Source organism: Harpia harpyja, chromosome Z (assembly GCF_026419915.1).
Source record: "Harpia harpyja isolate bHarHar1 chromosome Z, bHarHar1 primary haplotype, whole genome shotgun sequence".
NCBI classification, from domain to species: Eukaryota; Metazoa; Chordata; class Aves; order Accipitriformes; family Accipitridae; genus Harpia; species Harpia harpyja.
The window spans coordinates 80,239,234-80,261,324 of record NC_068969.1 but is presented as its reverse complement, the minus strand read 5'-3'; the positions used below and the strand labels follow the sequence as shown (position 1 = coordinate 80,261,324).

The 22,091-nt window shown below is 36.9% G+C and overlaps 1 protein-coding gene across 7 annotated transcripts in view; it reads left to right on the top strand.

Annotated features, from left to right (window-relative positions):
• CNTLN (centlein) overlaps positions 1 to 19,375 on the top strand; it is a 198,779-nt gene extending 179,404 nt beyond the window's left edge. For 6 of the 7 annotated variants that reach the window (XM_052777310.1, XM_052777313.1, XM_052777312.1 and 3 more), the window contains 3 exons: positions 9,108 to 9,293; positions 10,621 to 10,698; positions 18,610 to 19,375. In XM_052777310.1, coding sequence (XP_052633270.1) covers positions 9,108 to 9,293; positions 10,621 to 10,698; positions 18,610 to 18,711 — 366 coding nt within the window. In that variant the 3' untranslated portion in view covers positions 18,712 to 19,375. Of the gene's footprint in view, positions 1 to 9,107; positions 9,294 to 10,620; positions 10,755 to 18,609 lie in introns of all 7 variants that reach the window. The other variant, XM_052777311.1, reaches the window with a different exon arrangement.
• The last annotated feature ends 2,716 nt before the right edge of the window (positions 19,376 to 22,091 follow it).

Sequence of the window (22,091 nt, the reverse complement as noted above, 5' to 3'; positions counted from 1 at the left end):
ATGTAAATGAGGTAGGACTTAAATGCTGAAGTAAATAGGACTTTAAATTATTATTATTGCCCATTTCACATAAATATAATTTTAGAAACCAATATATTTTGACAGAAATATTCTGCCTGTCATCTCATGCTGATTATACATATTTCAACTCATTCTCTGCTATAAAGGAAACTATTATTTTTTCCCTGTTATAGGTCACAAAACATGGTAATTGTGTTGAAAATTTAGCAACAGTACAATGAAAACTATGGAATGTTTGCTGATACTTAAAAAAGAAGCATCAGTCTGAAAACATTTGGGTCTACAACTTAAGTTTTTGACAGTCTTAAAGCTTAATGTACTGGAGAGATTAGATAACTGTGAAGCTGTAATATTATATATAACCAAATGTCCCTCATATCAGTAAGTATCTGCTGTATGCTCTATAAATGAGGTGCCTAGCTGATGCAGTAAGAGGGGCTTCATTCTACCTAAAGTCATGTGTCCTGGTTTCAGCTGGGATAGAGTCTTCCTAGTAGCTGGTACAGTGCTATGTTTTGAGTTCAGTATGTGAAGAATGTTGATAACACACTGATGTTTTCAGTTGTTGCTCAGTAGTGTTTAGACTAAAGTCAAGGATTTCTCAGCTTCTCATGCCCAGCCAGCGAGAAAGCTGGAGGGGCACAAGAAGTTGGCACAGGACACAGCCAGGGCACCTGACCCAAACTGGCCAACCATTCCATACCATGGGACGTCACGTCTAGTTTAGGAACTGGGGAGTGGGGGTGGGGAATTGCCACTCGGGGACTAGCTGGGTGTCGGTCGGCAGGTGGTGAGCAATTGCACTGCACATCATTTGTACATTCCAATCCTTTCATTATTACTGTTGTCATTTTATTAGTGTTATTATTATCATTATTAGTTTCTTCTCTTCTGTTCTATTAAACCGTTCTTATCTCAACCCACGGGTTTTGCTTCTTTTCCCGATTTTCTCCCCAATCCCACTGGGTGGGGGGGGGAGTGAGTGAGCAGCTGTGTGGTGTTTAGTTGCTGGCTGGGGTTAAACCACGACATCATGTTATAAGGAATGCTATGAAAAGAGACAGATTTTTAAGACAAGATTTCAGACATAAATGAAAGTGTGACAGCTAAACAGTTATCAAGAGAGGATTAGAAAAGAAAAAGAGAAAATGCTGATCAGTAATACAAAACCCCCTAATTTTGAATCACAAAGGGAGTTTTAAAACATAGAAGTAAACTCTTAAGTATATAGTGTGTACTTCTCTACAGAAACATAAACTACATTGTAATTGGCCAGAATAAGTCCACTGCTGCTTTTTTGTTTAAGTATGGTATGTTTTGAAGGCAATGTAAAATTAAAAACTGGCCATGACTTAAGTCACTTTTCTATTAATTTGTAAATAAATTGAACTATCTTTTAGAACACAGCACAATGTATTCAATTTCCTTTTCTTATAAATGTCAAATATAGGTTGAAATATTTTTTGTATTCTTCCCTATGGTTTTCTGCACCTGGAGCTGTTTAAGAAAATGCAGTCAAAAGAACATTCTCAATTTTGTATTTGAAAATAAATGGTTATAAAGAAATCATTTGTTTTCAATGGTTTTGAATCAAGAAGGAATGGTATTTTGGTAGAAGATGTAGGATGAGATTGGTAGCAAAGGTATTTTGGAGAAATGTGGAGAAATACAGTATTTAAACAGTTGCCAGCCAAGTGAGACTTTCTTCGTTGTGTTCTCATGGCAAGCAGGAATAACACAGCTTAGGCCAGCATTGTTGTACAAATTCAAATCTTACCTGTGATAGGAATCAGATATCAAATTTTATGCAACAGTTTCTCATTTCTGTCATTGTACCTTAATATTCTTCTACCTTATTGCATTTTAACTGGTTTTGGGGTCTGCAGTTCTAAATGCCAGGAAGCTGAGTTTTGTGATCAAATACTGAAATCCTGAAGCTCCTTTTATATTGTGTCACTCAAGCGCTTTGTCAGGAAAGCTGTGGTGGGTTTAACAATAGTAGTTGCAAAACAACACTGTGCAAATCTGTCTACACTTCTGCAGATGTTCTTACTATAGTTGGGTTTGGGATATTACTGAATTCACCTTTTCTAGTTCACAGTCTGTCATCCCTACTCAGAGCCGTGAAGAAGGCAGGGTTGGGCTAGGATGTTGGACTGCGAACTGAGATAGCTTTTGCCACAAGGGTAGAAGAGGCTGGTGATATTTTAAGTTACTTCAATTAATTTTTCAGATCTTGTCGATAGATCCTTAGTTATGCTCATGTGTGTTCAGAATTGCTTGTGTTAATGTTTGTGGAAAATCAGGTTGTAGATGCAACTGCAGTATCACATTATTTTGTATGTATATATTGCAATTTCTCAATCTTTATTTAAAATGGAATTCTTACATGTCATCAGGTGAGGCATTTCTTCCAGGCAATGTGTGCTTTCATCTTCCACTGATCTCTGTGAAGTTGTGAGAACTATTCTCAGTGCCAATCAACATAAGATTGCTTATTTTAAATCATATATATCAATGTGATACCTAGCTTTTCTGGACGTATTTCTCCCTTTCAGCTCTTTATTGAGTTAGCATTTGAAACTTTGCAGCTCTGCTAGCTTTTAGGTAATATTGTCACTCTGATAGTCCCTTGAGTGTATCTTTTTGATTTGGTTTGGTTTTAATGCATTCTACACCTTGTTTACTTTATTCTTAATGGAAAAGATAATAAAAGCCAATCTTAATTCTTCCAAATATGTACAAATAAAGAGCTGAGCCATGTAGCTTGAACATATATGTTAATAAATTTTAGAACTAAAGCAGAAACTGTGACTGAAGACAGGTAAATAAAACCAACACACCACATTATAAATGTGACCTATGTGACATTGGTAAAATAACGTTACTACCACTTTAATATTTGGCAATACCATTCTTCGTCGGTACTGAATATTGAAGTTGGCAGAGGAAGGTAAGACTGGTCTATATCTCCTCTACACCTTTACACTCTACTTTCAGGGCATCTGCTGTAGTTTCTGAAATCACATGTGGTCTCTGGGGATCATAAGAATTAAGTTAATCTCCTGAGACTGACTCATTCCTGTGGGTCAGAATGCTACATGTTATAGCCCTTGGCCAGACATATCTATTGCAGTGGTCTGTCTTGTGTTTATTTGTCTACACTCTTGTCCCTTTTCTGATCGAAAAAAAGTTATGCCTAGAAGATGTATTTGTTCAAGTGAAAGAGCTAGCTGAGGTAATTTAATATATATATAAGAAAATGAAATTACTATAGAAGATATCTTTTCTCTGACCTACAGCAGTCATGCTGTGAGATCAGTTTAAACATTATTACTGGAAGTATTTTGAAAGTCATTTTCAGAGAAGCAATAAGGACCAAATAACTGTACTTTCATTGAAGAAACTTGAATGCTTGTTTCAGCTGCTGAAACAGTGCATGACATCATCTCTTTCTGTCACTTTGTCCATTTATTCTGTTTTGTCATGTTGATCGTGAGCTATTTGGGGTGGTAGTGCTTTCTCAACCTTTCACAGCACTAGAATCTGCCCTAACCAGCAATAATTGTTCTACCAAAAATGATGGAGAAGTTCTTTAAACTCAGCATTCAGTTCTGTGAAATTCATATCTTGTTTTCCACAGACAGCTGCAACATCTTCACAACGCTTTTGTTTCTTTAGGAAGCTAACCTTGTTTCAGAAAAGATTCTTCATTTCATTTTTGGTGTGATGCTCTGGGTCACATCCTTACACCATTCCAATCTACAAAACAAGTGAGTTTCTAAAAACACATTACTTGTTCATATTGAACTACACACAAAATATTATGTATGGAATTGTTCTGTATATTACACTGTTCTAGACATTTGTGGTTGGTTGACCCTGGCCAGCAGCTAACCACCACATAGTTGCTTGCTCACTTCCTGCCCCCAGAGAATAGGAACGGCAAAAGCGAGAATACTCGTGTGTTGAGGTAAGAACAGTTTAATAAGTGAAGGAAAGAGGGGAAGAAAACGCCAAGGGGTGTGGACCAATGCCCAGCCAGTCTCTGAGCAATGGATACCTGCCAGGCTAATCCCCCATCACCCTCAGGTTTTTTGTTGAGCAAGGTGCTATATGGTATGAAATGTCCCTTTGTCAAGTCAGGTCATCTGTCCCAGCTGTGTCCCCCTCCCTGCTTCTTGTGCACCCCCAGCCTACTCACTGAGGGGGCAGGGTGGGAAACAGAGAAGTCCTTGATGCTGTGCAAGCCCTGCTCAGCAATAGCTCGTGTGTTATCAACATTGTGTTATCAATTCAGTCACAAATCCAAAACACTGCATTGTAGGAGCTGCTAGAAGACAATTAACTCCATCCCAGACAGACCCAGCACAACATTATTACTATTGTACAAAGCACAGTAAAGCTTACAGTTTTCCGTAACTAATGTGAGCCATGGCTTCTGCCATGAGATCTGCACCAGTGCAAGATTTGCAAGAAATCTAGCTATGAATAGCTACAGTGCTAGCATCAGGCTTTAGTTTGTCTTAAGGCCATTAAGTTTTATTATACTACAAACAATAACAATAGAGTGTGTAAATTAACATGGTAATTACGAGAATAGTTTTAGGCATTGACTTCATCATATGACTTTACTTGGGGCCATTGATCAATTTGTGTCAATTCCAGGATCAACTAGTGTCAGAGCTTTTGGGGATGTGAAGACCTTATTAATAGTGTTTTGTCAGGGTCTGTGTATCACCACAGCTTCTTTGAATGTTTAATTAAATATGACCTTTTAAATGAAAGAAGACCTTTGCCTTTATACATATCAAAACTGGCAAAAGATGTGGTGCTAAAAAGTGGTTGCATGCTGAGACCAAAATCGAAAACTATTATAAAGAATGAATATTTTGGGTTGTGAAAATAAAGTAAAAAGTCTTATAAGGGAGATATTTTAGAACTGTATGCAACCCACTAGATGTAATATATACTATATAACCATATGGAGTGGGTAGATAATGCAACAACTGCTACTGATTAAAAAAAAGCTGGGTACTTTAAGCTCATGTTGTTAGAATTTTAAGCTTAATATTTTTCTAGTCAGACCAGTAGCAATTGCACTGGTCTGACAAGATGTGTTGTAGATTTGTTTTCAGGAATTAATCAGGGATTCCTATTCTAGTTGGCTGGTAGCAGCTAATTGTGTTCCACAGGAATAACTCTGACGGTAACATCTAAGTTGGGAAAATGGGTTTACTAATAAAATATCACCTAGATTTGACACCAAAGAAAAGCAAAGAGAAAAGATCAAATCCTAGTATTACTAGTACTAATAAAGGCATTGTTATCATACATCAATACAGTACTGAAGTCTGTGCTCTGCCTTGATTTCATTGCAGGCAGTTTGTATCACCTGTGTATGCTTATAAGTTTAAAACCAAGCAATTCTGAAATACTGTGGGAAGTGGTTTGGTTTAAAAAACCCTACAGTTAGCTCCAGAATGCATTGGATCAATTTCTTAATCAAAGAATGATATTATACTGGCTGTACTGAGTGAGTACACTCACCAACAAAACCTGTGTTGGTAAACTCTTAGGTTTTTGTCATTTTCAGTTTGGAAATGGTTCTTCCTAACTCAGTTAAAGACCTGTGTGGCTTTGACATTGAACATTTCTGTAGTAAAGCATGAACTGACATATAAATGAAATCACTAATAAGTAAACAATTTAGCACATGAATACATTAGTGTATGACGGATGAGGATATATCAACAGAAAAAACCAACTTAAAATCATAGGCTATCATTTTTTAAGGCACTTATCCAGTGAAAAATGTATATCAAAACATTATTATTACAACTTAATAATGTGAAGAAGGCAGGTTCAAAAATATCTGGTCTCTGAGAGTCCAATTTGAAAGGCCATAAAGTAGCCTTATTTTTCACATATGGTGTGTATTTCACACATGCTTTAGTGTATTAGAACTGCTCAGGGAAAAAAGGAATTGAAGTGTAAGTCCTCTATAAGTATGATCTACTGTGATTATACATAACGTGTATGCTTGCATATCAAATCTATTAGTTGTAATTTTATCTTTCCTTGATTTTTGTTTAAACTTCCTTTTTCCTTTTTTCTTTTGTTTTTTAAATTGCTGCTATAGATTCTTGAGGGTCTTTCTGGTACCTTCCTTTCTGGAACTCTGAACTAAAAGACAAGCACAGTGGAGTTGCAGTTTCTGGGATCCACTGTTGCTATTGCTATCAGCTTGTTCACTCATCATGAGCCTCTTTCAGAGTTTGGATACACCAATAAAGTTTATCTAATAATATCGTAAGACTGTTGTCTGGCAATGTTTGTATGTCTGAGATGTTCAAGTCAATGTTTAACTTTGTTTATTATCATGCTTTTTGTTTGTCTGTGCTCAGCTGTTTATCATTATTTGTAGGCTTTCCATGTGCCTTTGCAGTTAATTTCCTTGGTATTTCACTCCTTTAATTTACATTTCTTCTTTGCACCATTATATCAATGTGCATCTTCTAGCCTGATCACCTAAGTCTGAGAGAGATGTTATTTTTAAAACTCGGGAAGCTGATTCAATTTGATTTAAAAAGTACAGTTGAGCTTATTTTTCCATTGTCAAATACATTGCATACATTTTGCACGAGCCAATTTACTGTTGGACCATTTCAAATGCTACAAAAACATGTTGTCATTTATCTGTAATTTTTTTTTTCATAGTGTGTGCTTTTCTACTTGGGGCTCTCTCCTCTCTTAGTCTACTTCCTTCTATAAGCTTGATCCAAGTTGCCCTAGCTCCCTGCCTATAACATTTCAAGTTTCTTCATCTCAGCTCTGTACTTGCAGACAGGTCTATATACAAGATATTTTGCTGGAAGTACTGTGGATGGAGGGACCCACACTTGAATCAGAAAATGGGACAAATTTCATTGTACCTCCTCTCCCCAAATTTATGGTAGGGTAATTTTGGTTTTAATAACTAAATTTTAGATAAGTACAGAAAAATGTTAAGTTGGGAAGTGGTAGAAAAATAAACAAATCTTGGAATCAGATGAATCTGTAGTGCTTTTTTGAAATATATCAGCAAGTCCTCTCTAATGACTGTATTTTGAATACACTAGAGGCTGTAGAGTACTTCACCTCAAATGCCAATAAACAGGCTTCATAATTCTGCAGTCAGTTTCTGTGGGATGAAGGCATTCTGCAGAAAAAGAATTTTCAGGAGTTAGTCAGCTACTGGTGAGAGATAGTTTAATAAGATAAGCCCCATATATGACGATCGAAACAAAACCTTATTCTCTCATTTTAAACTCAGCCAAGGTGTCTGTGTTGACAATCACAGTTCTGCTTGAGTCATGGAAGTTGAATAGGCTAGGAGGATCTTCTGACAATGAGTTACTGCTCTTTTCTCTCAGCCAACAATTTTTAAATAAAGTTGTCTTGCTCTGCTTTTGACAAAATGCTTTTGTCATAGTTGCATATTGAAACAAAATAACTTCAGTTATACAACTGATGATTTAAACTAACGCTTAGTGTTATTTCACTGAACGGGAGAACTTCAGGAATAGGAGAGGTGGGAACTTGACCCATCAATTCTTTGTTGTGCAGTTTGGCTCATGTTTAGCTGCGGAAGGTAGTATTTGAGCTCAGTACTTGTGTGGTGTTGGGGAACAAAAACCAAAATCAGGTTTGAATTCCATTCATCTTTCTTTCAGGTCAACAAAGTCTTTCCAGCAGGAGTTTTCATACTGTTTCTTTTATTCTAGTTTTAAATAAACAAAGGAGAGTGGCCTCACTCCTGCTGGGTTTCTTCTTTCCTGTTAACCATGAGTACAATTTTTTCTCTAGTCATCTCGCTATTTTTTACTTTTCCTAGTCTTTTACATCAGCTTTACTAAATCCCAGTAATCGCTTTTTTCCACTCCAGATAGTGGTTCTCCTTTACTGTCATTTAAACCTTTCAAACAGTTTTCTTTCAATAGTATTATTCTGGTTTTTTTGATTTTTTTTTTTTTTTTTAAGCTGCGAGCATCTTTCTGGCTTAGCCAGATCATTCAGAAATGATCATAGAAAAATTGTCCTTTATTATTATTATTCTCTTTATTAGTTACTAGTTATAGTAGTAATGATAATAAAGTTTCATTATGCAGCATTAGCAGCATCAGACATCCTATCAAGCTCTAGTTCTTGCTTAAAACTAACTAAAAGTCTTCAACAGCAGAAATGGGATCTAAAATTGAGGCTTCTTTTGGCACTCCTGCTTCAGACCTTGTCAAAGGCGGGGTTAAAGAACAATTGCAGTGGTTCTGGTCTGGCACCTGATCTTCCTCCCGCTGCCTGAGCTGCTATCTGTTTAAAACATCTACTATCTGCTGAGAGCACCCTTGCAAAGAGACTGCCTGGCCTGGCTAGGCCTTCTGTATGGACCAGCTGCATGGAGGATACCACCCTTCCTATGCAAGCCTTGAATAATAATGATATGGTGGACTTGTGTGCTCTAAGGGTATGCTGCTTATCAGCAATGGATAACCACTACTGTGATGATTTAAATTGTAAAAATTACATCGGGAAGAGTCAGTAGCCAGGACAGTGTTGAATTACCCTGTCTTGGTGGGAACCAAAATGTTAGGTTTTGAATAAAGAAGTATACTGGTGTTTTTTCATGCAGTGAGGTATGAATAAGCTTTAAAAAGATTTCTGTTTGACCAAAGTAAAGCCTGACAGTTCTGTTGTTATTTCAAGAATATTTCTGGTAGACTGGATCAGGAAAGGATTTTTAATTGATTCTGTGGAAACTGCTTTGTTTTACTACTGATGGCATTATGAATATAGTTATTTTGCTGAAGACACACAACAAAAAATTGTATCTATATTTAAGAACATTTTCTGGTTTAATGTATTAATTAATATTTTGTGTTCTAAATACCAGGTTATTTAATCTTACAGCACGTATCCTATTGAACCAGTAACAAGGAATGAAGATAAGTGCCATGTAAAGGAGCTTAGCCTAAATGATACTGTTTTTTCCCTAGTGTTTGCACTTTAAGAAAAATTGCAACAGAGTATTTTTTGCTTGCACCTTCCAGGCTCTAACCAGAGAGTTACAGAACAGTGTACAAGAGCTGAGAACAAAAATCAAACAGGCAAAAAAAATGGGAGAAGTGAGAGCGTGCAAAAAGAGCCTTTCCCAAGAGTCTGTTCAGTTGGCAGCATCTATCCTTAATGTTTCAACAACTGATCTTGAGGAGATATTAGAAGTAGAAGATGATGAGGTAAGTTATTTTAAGGACTCTTCCGTAAAAAGCAGCTAGATCAGAAGATGCTGTATATTTGCATTCCTGAGGAAAAGGATTTCCTGGTAAAGCCTGGAATTTCATTGTGCAGCATCCAGCACAAAAAGAACAGAATGGTTGGATTTAAATAAAAAGGTCGGGTTAGAGACTCATAAGGTGGCAAGACTTCAGGCATGCATAAATAAAATATAAATATACTGGTTTGAGCATGTAGATGTAGAGACATTATTTGAAAATCCTTAGCAGTTTCCTTTTTCGTGAGACTATCTGGCAGGGTTATACATCTTAAATAGACCTCTACATTAATGAAAATAAAATTAGAATGTGTCTTGCTGTGCCAGATTGATTCCATTGATGCTTCCTTTCTTGAATTGATACCTATTAGAGGTATTTCTAGTAGACAGATGGTTTCTGGGGGAATCCATTGCCTTTTTTGGTTGATTCTATCATACTATGAAATATTTGATAGTGTTTCATCAAATCACCCTCTATTAAATAGAGACACTAATAGGATTTCTTATCCAGATTTATTTAGGCCTGATCAAATAATACATGAAAAACCCTGTACACTAATAATAGTGTCTAGGAGTTGACCATGACTGGGCTGTAACAGTACTCTGGTGATGACTTAGGTAGAGCCTTATTGGAGCTTTATATTAACAGAAATCACAAAAGAGAGTTTTCACATTGGTTAAGTAAAGGTGCATCGTATGTGTATGCACTGATATGGATTACATTCCTGAATACAAATAAAATGGACTGATTCCTGCCCTGTTTACTAACATTTATACACCCCTGTAAAGTGATTCACTTTGACAGAATTGTTCCATGCTTACCTCATTCTCAAAGTAATTTCTACATCCTGTATCTTTTGCAGTAATCACTGTTGTGAATATATGTGTAAAACATAGAAACATACGTAACTATAAATAGAAAACAAATTTAAAATACACGTGATGAATTTATACCTCACATTTTAGATACATATTCTGTTTATCAGTGTGTAGACTCAGGAACCTTTACATTGAACTCGTAAAATTTACACATAGATCAAATGTATATTCATGTGAAAAGGACATGCCGTACACGTTTCTAGGGACACACAGAGACAAGGATAGGTTTATAAATTTAACAGAGCCCTCATACTTGAGGTATGTTTCAGGTAACTAGTTTTGCAAGCATGGTTCCCACTTCCACATGCTGTTTAGTCAATGTATACCCAGTTACACATTTCCTTTATTGTTCATTATGTTCTTCTCGGGTGGCGTCGAAATATTGTGTCTTTGTTATATTTTTCTGTTTTTAGGAAACGGCAAAGATGAAAATGGAATTTGAAAAAGATAAAGAGTGGCTACAGTATATACAGAAACTTATTGAAGCACAGGTGCTAAATTTGCATCTTCCCTTGATGAATTATAACTTTCTACTCTGAGCAGCTAAGTGATTTTAGTTTGTAATTAATCTATTGCATTTGTAATTATGTTGCCACTGATGGTCCCAAACTATACTGTGATAAGGCAATGTAAAATCCTTGTTCTGTAGCGTTTCCTTTTTATTTCTCTTAAAATAACAGTCACTGGATAAAACTGAAGAGATGTTAACCAAGGATTTGTGATAGCTAACTTAGCAGCTGAAACCAGTGAAACAATGCTGGAGAAAAACAGCACAGATCTTCGCAAATGTGTTAATTGAATTATTGAAACAGTGTGTAATGCTTGCTAGAGTGAAAAGGATCCATTCTCTCATACCTCTTAGGAAAAAGAGATTTTTTATTACGTGCCTTTAAAGTTAGTAGTTGATATGGACACCTGAGGAGTTCATGGGTTTCAGTGACCTTTTACTGTGGACCTGTTTCCAGTCAATTCATGTTTTCCTCATAGCCAGACAGCTGTTTATTATCGTGTCTTCTCGCATTCTCTACAATATTTTCTACTGAGACCTCGAGCAGCTTGTTAGTGGGAAGTAAATATTGATTTGGCATCCTGTCAATGCAGAAAGAATGAAAAAATTTCCACCAGAGGCCCCTCAAACATTTTCCTATCGACATTTTCTGGGCAGAGAGGAAAGCTGCATAGAGGATGACAAGGCTGAGACTAGCAGAAATCCCTGAGGGGTCCATTGAGACTGCCGCTGTGACCTGTGTTATACTTTTTCTTCTCTTTCAAGTCTTTTTTTTAATACACACAGAGTCTGCTGGGATGCTCCCCTCTTGTAAGTGATCAAGGGCAGTTTATTGGCAGGTGAGAGCCCTGCTTTTCTAGCCACAGTCGGCTTTTGTTTGGACATCACTGACAGCATACGCTGACTCTTGAAACTTTTCCATTATATTTTAGTTGTCTCCTTTATTCAGATGATGGGTAGCTGATGTCTGAAAAGAAATAAACTTTGATTTATAAATCCAGTGTTCCTAATGCATATTCACTAGCATGGGTCCATTAGCAATGTAGTTCATTTCAGTTATGAATGTGAATGATTGAAAATATTTTGAAAGCCATTTCAAGGGAACATTCACATGCAGATTTATATATTTTCTCATTAATAGCTTTTGTGTCTAGATTGTGTCCTGTGGCCAGATTTTTAAGAAATGACAGTTTTTCCCTCTTTCATTATCAAAACTTACTACCATTAAGAGTGCTTAATTGCTGCAGTGGAAGAGATGGAAATACCAGTTTGCTTTTACTGGCTTTGTCAGAAATACTGGCATTTTAATTTAACCTCATAGTATTACATGGCGTTCAGCAGTAAAAGCACAAATATTTCTATTCACTAAATTGCCTTAATTTTAAGAATTTTTTTAAAAAAATCTGTAAATTTCAAGATTTTTTCCATATTATAGACTCAAAAATAGGAATCAGATTCATGGAATATGATGAAGAATTTTTATTCTATTTTTTTGTTGTCATTCTTTGGTAAATCAATAAAAAATCCTAAGCAGAATTTTATCACTGCTCTTTGTCTGATATACACAGGGAGAAAAAAACAGGGCACAGGGAGTGAGGGTGTTTTTGACTATGTAACCAACTATATTAAGATTGCAAAAGTTAACTAAGGATAGAGGAGCTCATTGCTCTCAGCTGTGTAAGTTTGTGTACAAGTTAATAGTGGTTTTCAGCAATTTTTGCTCCATCTTGTGGGGTTCCTCAGGAGGAGCTCTGAGGGTAAAAGTAATTCTTGGCAAGCTGACCATCTTTAGAACTGCAAAGGGATTAGTGTTTCTTGGGAGCAGCCAGCTCTGCTTTTAATTTCTGTCTATGCTAAGTCACATGGATGGAAATTGCTAAAATTTCTTGGTCTCTATTTGGAAGCAGCTCACGGAAGAGCTCTATGCCCTTTAAAATGCTTAAGTCATATCTCGTAGAGAGTTTGGTTGTGGTTTCCTTTAGTAGGCATTGGTAACAATTTTGATCAGAAAACTAAAGCTCATGGTGAAATGAAGGCTTTGTGTCAGGACTTGGCTCATATCAGACTGCTCGCTTAGTGTTTCAGGTTGGCAAACTGTGTACCAGTTTGCATCTTGAACAAAGATGCAGGTTTGCCCCTTTTCTATTATTCTGAGAAAATGTTCGGTTGAAAATTGCATCAGATCACTTAATATTGCAGTTTGATATAGTGTCTTTTTGTGCCATTGAGCCAGGACTTTGGAACATAATTGCCCAGCAGTATTGATTTAATTGCCTAGGTTTATTTGTGGACTCCTAATTATTGACTGGAGGTAAATTTAATGGGGAAACCTTTATGAACACTGGGAAACTGCTGCTGTTGCTGTTATACATAATGAACTGCATCATATCCCTTTAGATCATTCTTCAAGCTAATTTTATTCCACTGTGACAGTACGATAACATTTAAAATGTCATAGACATTTTATTTTTATTACTGACATACGCCATTTTACTGCTGCATTAGAATTTAGGGGGGGACTGAGGGAAGCACTAGTTGCTTTTTACTGTCATTTTATAGATTCCCCTAAAGTGTAATGATAAAGGATAGCATACCTCTGTTTTACTCTTCATCTGTACCTTCATTTTCTGTACTCTTATGACTTGAAAAAGTCTAATTTCTGTCAGCTTTACAAGTATGTTAATATTTCAGTGATAAATATTTTTGCATTCCTGAGGCTCACAGACACCAGTCAGAGTTTGTGTTCTTATTTTATCAACTGCTATAGAAACACATGCAGAAAAACTACACCACTGCTAAGAAGCTTACAATTTGATAGAGACATCTCTGCATCAGGATGTTATTATGTAAATCAGAATCATATAATTGAAAAGTACAGTCATGTTCTGAATTCTACAGAGCTGGTAAAAATCACTTATTGTCTAAACCTACGTCTGGAATGGCCAAGTGTTTTCTCAGTTGCCTTTTTGTATTTGTACATTAACACCCAATGACTGAAGTGTTCTCACTAAAGTATAAAAATGAAACATCTTAATAACTGACATTAGGATACAAAGTAAAATGTTCACTTACCTATGAAGAACCTGTGTGTGGAGAGGCTTCACAGGAGCACATGCAGGTGTCTGCTACCTGCACAGGGATGTCTGAGTCATGTATAGAGACATCAGAGTGATTACGCATTTGTGACTGGGCATGGGAGAGAGAAGCTGGAAGAGGTAGTGTGTTATAGACCATTGAGTTTTTACTGGTTTGTGGTATTTGGGAGAGGAGGGAACAAGTATGGTTATCTCAATATATATGTGGGTTTACAGCTTGCATGGCAAGTGATGAAGCTTCTACGTACTTTCTTCCTCACATCTGGGTGTATGTCTTTTTATTTGAACCTGACACAGGATAGTGGCACTCTCTTTTTGTAATGACTTCAAAAACCCAACAAGCCAGCAACCTTCTCTAGCTTTTTCCCATCATAGGAAACTTACATAGCTAAACCAAGAGAGTGACTTCTTTTCACATAACTTAAACAAGATTACTTGTACCACCCCAGACTTTCATTCACTGTGGCTGATTGTAAGGAATAGCATCTGGGAACAATCCATTAATAATTTTGTATGTGAGTACAGCATGTTAGCCCAATCCAGATTACTGCCTGATGTCTCCAAGAACTATTTTTTAATAAAATACAAATCATCTGCCTAACTCTTCCAAGCATTGAAGCAAATGACAGCATTGATTTAGCATGTCCCTTATCAGATATACAGCGGCACTTGCCTTCCCTCCATCCTCATGTACTCCTTGGGATATCACATCTCACATAAGCAAAGGTGCCTAATAACATCTTTCCTCTCATGACCTCATTATGAATCTACAAATCATATTCCAATGGTGAAAACTTCCAGAAAAATTCCCTCCCCTCTGTTCTGTGGGCACTTTGTAGGTGTGTGTATAATCCATCTCTAGAACAGGTTTTGGAACTGTATATTCATTCTTCATCAGTAGGGATCTTCCCCAACCCTTTTCTAGGATTTGCACTGGCTTCTAAATATAGATTTCTGCTGGTGTCAACTGGGAATGTGCACCTAACAGCTACTGTTGTTTCCTTTCAAACTTCTTGGGTTGGAACTCGCCTACTTTGCTTTCGTTAGTCTCTCCAGCCTGTGTCTGTCTTCTTTTTGAACAGGTCTCTGTTCTTTGCCTGTGTTCTGCTCACACGCACACATATGTATTCACCCATGCACTAACACACCTGTGCACACTTGCCACTGCCACCATCACCAGGTTTTTCAAGTACCTGCACGTTAAAGAGCAGCACCAGTGAACCATATCCTGGGGACCATTAACATTGATATCAGCCCATCAGAAAGTAACCATGATTTTCTTGTCATTATGAGAATAAGAGCTCAGTCCTGTGCATTGACAATCCATTATGGTATAAGTCTATGTTTTATCTCATACACATAAACAAAACCACATGACATCACTTGTCTTGGACTCAAAACAGGGAGAGATTGGCTTGATTACTCAGGATAAGAGTACAGACAGGCACATACATATTTATATAATCATGTATATACAGCCATCACAAAGTAGAATGGAAGAAGAACAATAGTGAAGCATTTCTCTAATTTTTTTTGTAAACTTTGGCTTTTAGGTCATAGTGAAATTAGGAGGGGTTGGTAATTATAATCTGAGTTTCTTTAGTTTTATTTCAGGTTGTTCTTTGTGGTTCACTTAATTCAATTTGAGGCAGCTCTGCAGTGTGTTTAGATGGCTTTGTTGGGCAGATTTATTATACTGATGATCCATATGGGGAGATTTAAAACAGGTGTAACCACTAATTTGTGTATTCCAGAAATTAGATCCTTTTATTTTTATGTTAACACATTTTAGACTTTGTGAAGCAGAGGCCAAGTAACGCTGTACTCTGTGAATGGAGATGTTGTGTCTCATTAGAATTGCCTTGCATTCATTGTAAGTCTTTTCACTGGCAGATCAGTGTATATTTATGTGCTTGTGCTGAGTGAGACTTAGTCATGTAAGGTCGATATATATTACTAGTTTATTTTTTACAGAAGGGATCTCCAAAAGAAGTGTACTCAAGGTCAGAATAAATAGGTGAGAGAAGTAGAAGTAACTGTCAGCATTCCTGACTTTAGGATTGTATTACCTTACAGTTATCCATACACCAAGATATCCGTCTGATAAGTTGTATAAGAAATATGCCATTTCATTCATATGGCTTTCTAGTATCAAAGAAGAAATCTGTAATTCTTGTAAAGATAAAGAAATAAATAAAAATCTTTAAATCCACATGTAGTTTGTGCTTTCAAATGTTTGGAATTTATACAAATGAATTAAATACTACTTCTCTTAAAGCCTACCATAATGTACTGATTTAGGATCGCTATTATTGTTTATGCGTAGTGTTCAGATAAATTGGTTATGGCACAGATAACTGGAAAACATTTGAAGGAAGTATCATTCTGTATTAAAATATATAATTATCAGTGGTATAAACAAGCTTTCACTCCTTAGGTGTGCACTTAGCACTCACTGAATTCCCAAAGCCTTTCCCAAGCATATGGCAGGTTTGGAAGCTGGGATGAATACTTTGGAGTAGAGACATTTTCAAAAATTGTGAAGTTCTGGAGAGAAGTGTAGAGGGAAGCTTCCCAGGATAGTTACAGAGCCATCATTAAAAGTAAATCTGACAGGCTTCTGTTAAAGATGAAGACTGTAGAGATCTTCCAGTTCTGGGTGTCAGTATAGAAAGAAAACCAGATAAAAACATACAGCACTTTCTCTGCTGCATACCAACAAATGTTGAAAGAATGACATAATATTCAACTTTCAAATGCTCTTGATTTAAATGAATTATTTAAATGGAAAGAGTTCTTGAAAGATCACTTTGCTATGACATGGAAGCCACAGTGAGTAGTAAGCAGCAAGTAAAATGTAGCTAGAATGATATGAGCCAGAGACATCAATAAGAAACCATTCATCTTAGGCACAACATTAAGAAGGTGAAATGTATCAGAAATGAATGTAGTTCAAGCTAGGCAAGAAGAATTAAGAGACTTTGAGGTAACAGTATACTGTTCTCGTAAAAAAACATATTTCGACAAGGAGGGGGAGCAATTAGAATGAGCAGGATGCTGGAGTCAGTGTTTTTAAAGCACAGTAGCAAGTAAGTGTCACAGAATTTCAGCTTAAGATTATGTCTTATATTACTCTGAACAGATTTTTGCTCAGTGAATTGGATCCCTTTATTGCCCAAAAAGTCATCACAGTAGCGTACAGGAGAAGGCTGACAGGTGTAGATGACTAATAGAAAATTCTTGCCATAGACAGAAGTTATTTATGACAGATGGAGACACGTCTGGCCAGCAAGTACCAGCCCTTCAAAACCCTATTCATTGTAGAAAAAGGAAATAATGCATATTATCATCCTTTTTCTGTAACTGCAAAGTGACTGTTGAGCAACATGTAGGATTGCCATTGCAGTCACCTAATGATAGATGCTTGCTATTAACAAGATTTTCCTTGCTACATTTTTTTTTCTGACTTGTTAGTGATTGTAAGTATCAGTATATAGATTCATATCTGTATATCGGTTCAGACATTACACCAGCATTTGTATTTGATGTACTTTTACATCTGGGGGGGTTTGTTTATGTTTTTTGTTTCATATATCTAGGAAACAGGCAGTACTCCATCTGGTATAAGTAGCATACAATTTTCTCTTTAAGTTGGAATATAGAAGTGAAAAAATAAAATCAGAGCAATGATACTCGAGTGTGGAACTAGAGAGTGGTTCTAGACGTAAAAGTGTTGCCTTGAACTACAGTTGTGAAAAGCAGAGGTGACTGGCCTGCCTAACCAACTGCTATATTTTACCTAGTTTATTTCTTGTGGCCTTATTAAAGTAAAATTATCTCTCCTTCCGATATGAGCATGAGCTGTTACTTTTGGTGTGGGACTGATGCCTCAGTCACCGCTGGTCTCACCAGCAGTTCAAGAAAGCTGACAGAGCTCTGTGAAGCTGACAGAGACTTTCCAAGGGTGAACGAAAACTGTTCTGCTCTCCTCTGGCGCAGCACTGACCACTCTGGGTGGAGCTGCAATGCCTAGTGTTTTGTACCACCTCCAAAAGTACTTCCCAGCATACAGCACACTGATGCACCAAGACTGTGAAAGAAAACCTCTTTAAGCATTAAAGCAATGATACTGAAAAATATACCAAATCTTTCTTAGAAGACATCGATTGTGCAAATACATCCTGTTTATCAGAGCAGATATAAAAGAGGTTTTCACTTTTCTCTAAATATGTAAATACATTTTTTCGGTACCGTGTTTTAGAGGAGCAGATGTTTGTGTCATATCCCAATCGATGCAATTGGAACTTTTGGGCTTTGGGGTTTTGTTTTGCTTTGGGGTTTTTTATTTACAAGTTTTCACATGTGAGTCTAACGCAGTTGCCACAGCATTGAGAGCTGTACTGGTAGTTCTATCTGATCCTCCTGAGAGTAGTGAACATACACTACCATTTCTGCATGCCCTAGAGATGACTGTAACCTTTTATTGATCAGCTGATTGAAGATAAATGACAGAGATGCTGGTACTGCAGTTTACATCATTAACATGGTCAGTAAAGCATGAATTGTTCAATAAGGCGTTTATCTTTTTTCATTTTACTCTGTTCTTTTATCATTTTTATGATAGAGAGCAAATTTTCAGACACTAACCAGGCAGGTGAACTTTAAAGATCAGATATGCACATGTGTGGTAGTTGTCAGAACTAAGAGAAATCTAACAGTTTAAAGATATTTAATAAATGTTTTTCACATGAAGAAAATAAAGTTAAATGATCATTTTTCTTACTATGTTTCTCTTTCAGTTTCCTTTTGCCTCATACTTAATGGATGCCATACTGGAAAAATTAAATGAGAAGAAGAAACTGGTAGAAGAATACAGTTCTCTCATGAAATGTACTGTATGATATTGCTAAGACCTCTCTTTGCAAAGTGTGACTAAAATATGCGTGCTGTTCCCTCATGTCTTTTCTCTTCACATAAAGAGCTGTCAATATGCATGTTCAATACATAAGCAGAAACTGTGAATTAATTGTTGAACAAGAGGAATTAATTATGCTCCTATTTAGAAAAGTGTGGAGTCTGATTCCTGAAGACAAAAATTGCTGCAAATCAATGCAAAGTTAAATATTATTTTCCTTTAAATGCATTAACAGGGAGCACCAGTGGAGGCTTTGTAGAGAAAGGATGGTTTTGATACAACCAATACACATCTGTACAATTCAGAAAGTACAAAAAGCAGCTAAGTAACTCCCGGTTGTACTAGTCAGAGCAGTAGAAGTAGGATTTACAAAGGAACTGGGAATATCATTGGGATTTTGAATACCTAATTTCTTTTAGCTTCTTTGTAAATCCAGCTTTACGGTATATGCTACATAAAATGATATGCTCTCTTTTTGTTGGAAAAAATGAGAAAATGAATGATTGTAGAAATAGAGTATTCAATGTAGATGAATACTCCTGGGAAAAGCTGTATTTTCTTCTGAGTTGGAGTGTGTTATGTACAATGTATTTAGTTGTATTTAAAAAATTCAATACAATAAATTTATTTCCACTGTGGGTTTTTTTTCACTAGTAGTCCAAGTTCTTTCTCAGCTAACATCAAGCTGCAAGCCCTCACTTTCCTTGGGAAAATGGTATAGTTTTAGTCATTACCACCAAGATTTATCTGGCAGTACTAACAAATAATTGCTGTTTCTTCATATCTTTTATCTTAAGAGTTTGTATTCCTCTGGACCAACCCACCTGAAAAAACGAAAGACCCAGGTTTCTGAATTCATGTGGTAATAACATTTAACTCTCATATATGACTCTTCACCTATGGATATCAAGTTGTTTTACAACAGATATCATTATCTTTATTTGTATTGGGTGGGGAATCAGAAGCAAGATCTGTTTCACCTAAAATCTCTCAAAAGAAGCATGAAACAGAAAAGTTTTCTGCATGTCAGTCCAGTGCTTTTCCTAGGATGTCACCGTGCTTCTTTTAATTTATGGAGTTAATTAATTGGTGTCTCTAAGGAAAGGATGAGGAAGGGAAGACATTCACTAAACTACACCTGATGACAACAGGGGCTTGAGCTAATTTTTATTGGAATTACTGAAAATCATGCAAACATATTCCACCTGCAGCTGTAAACGAAGACCTGGAACTAGCCCTATATAAAAAAAGAAACACATCTTTAGGAATGGTTGAACACCACTTTTTCCAAAGCAAGAAATAGAGGACATCATATGAAACTATCAGGTGACATATTCAAAGCAAGCAAAAGGAAGCCACTCCCATGCAAAGGGAGTTGAGCTATGGAACTATTTGCCTCAGGGTTTTCCTGAAACTAAAAATTTACATGGGCTCCAATGCCAATAAAATTATGCCAATAAAAATTACAGAAGATAAATCCATCAAAATACATGGAAACCATGTTCATATGACTTTCAGTAATTCCAGCAAAATGTATTTGAAAATAATTTCAACATAACATCTATTGCTGGGCAGTGGAAAGAACTTCATGAGGCCAAATCTCTGTGAAAATTAGCCCTGTTGTCTTCATTTCCATGGTCTGCAAGACTTGCTGGTGCAAGACTGATCTTAGCGCTTGCTGATCTTTCCTCTTAGTGAAAGAGCAGGGAACATCAGCTAATTCACATGGAAACCAAAGAACTTTTGAGACAATTTCCCAGACTAGTACCTTCTTTCTGTAGCTTAAACATCTTGCTTTACTGGCCTTGCAAATTTCTGTATCTCCTGGGCACCTGGATATGGAGAGAGCTCTTTTCTTGGACCAAGAGTAAACAAGAGCGGTGAATGCTGCAGAACCAAATTATTATTCACTTCATCTGAAGAGAGAGAGAGCATGCAAAACAAAATCCTTAAACCCAGGTGGAGCCAGAATTATCACCATTTTTTTCAAGGAATGGAAAATACAGCAAGTGTTATTTATTTGCAGCTGTTTCTTTTGTGCATCATGTCACAAGAGACCCAAAACTGCTCTACAAAGAAAATTAATTCTCCATAAATCTCTGTGGCATAGGTCTTAAGGGTGGAATTCATTTTCTCCCTCTTTTCAAAATTAGGGTCAATAAGCCTGATAAGCTTTCTTGGCTAAAACATCGTATTTGGACTCTACCAAAACAAGTTCTGCAGGATGTACCTCGGTAGAGATACATCTCCTCTTTCCCTTCATCCAAGTCTTCTGCAATTGTCTGCCACTTCTCTGATGAGACTTTAACTCCTTGAAGTAAATGTTCACTCACTAACAAGTGAGCCTGCAGAGCTGCCATCAGCGCTTGTGCTCCATGGAAGAGGCAGATGACGGCTCACTGGGAAAACGAGCGAGTAACTGATGGCAGCAGCATAGCACTTTGATCAAGCGAACAACAAGCCGGCTACGTGGGAGCTGCATATACCCTTCCAATGAAGAAAAAACTTCCTTACTTGGTCCAGCAAAAAGCCTTTAGAAAAGATCACTGAAAAGACTTTTGACCTATCTTGTTGTCACAGGCAACAAAACAGCTTCACGTAGGGGAATTTCCATCAAATTAATTTATTGGCAATTAACAAGCTTTTAAGTACTGATTCTGGTATTGAGAAAGCAAACACATACACATGTGCTTAGGACAGTCCCAAACCTGGTCCCACACAGGTCACCTGCTGCTGCCACCAACACCTGCCAGCTGGACCGTAAATGGATGCTCTCTCTGTCCCTCCTGCTGGTGTGTTAACCTGGAAGCCTTACCGCTAAACAAACTTTAAGAAAAGGTCTCAAGTTTATACAGAGGAAGCACGTGGTTAAGTACTTGATGTAAAGGTTGGAAAGAAAACTACAAAAATTTGCAGTTTGTGCATTATTTTAGCTACCTTAAGTATGCATGGCATCGCATCCCCAATTGCTGCTTCAGGATTTTGAGTGGGGTAGCAGTCTTTGGCATGGCCTAGCAAGCAGTCCTCAGAGAGCTGCTCTGGAGACCTGGCTGCTTTCTTTGGTCGTAGCTCTTAAGGCTTGCTAATCCAGTAGCAGATTGAAATGAATTCTCAAAATAAATCATGGCTGCTATAGCGTTGGTTTTCAGTTTCTAAATTTAGAATTACAAAATGCAGTCCATTTTTACCATTCCTGCCTTTCTGCTCAGGGAAGCTGGTTCACACAAGCCTTGTGAGCCATCAAAAATGCAAAATGAATGGTTGCCAGGTCTGTTTCATCAGTCCCTCAAGCAGCCTGTTTCTTTTTCTCTCTAACGCAGACGTGGAGAGCAGCGGAAGAAATTCTCACTGCATTTTCTTTGCTAC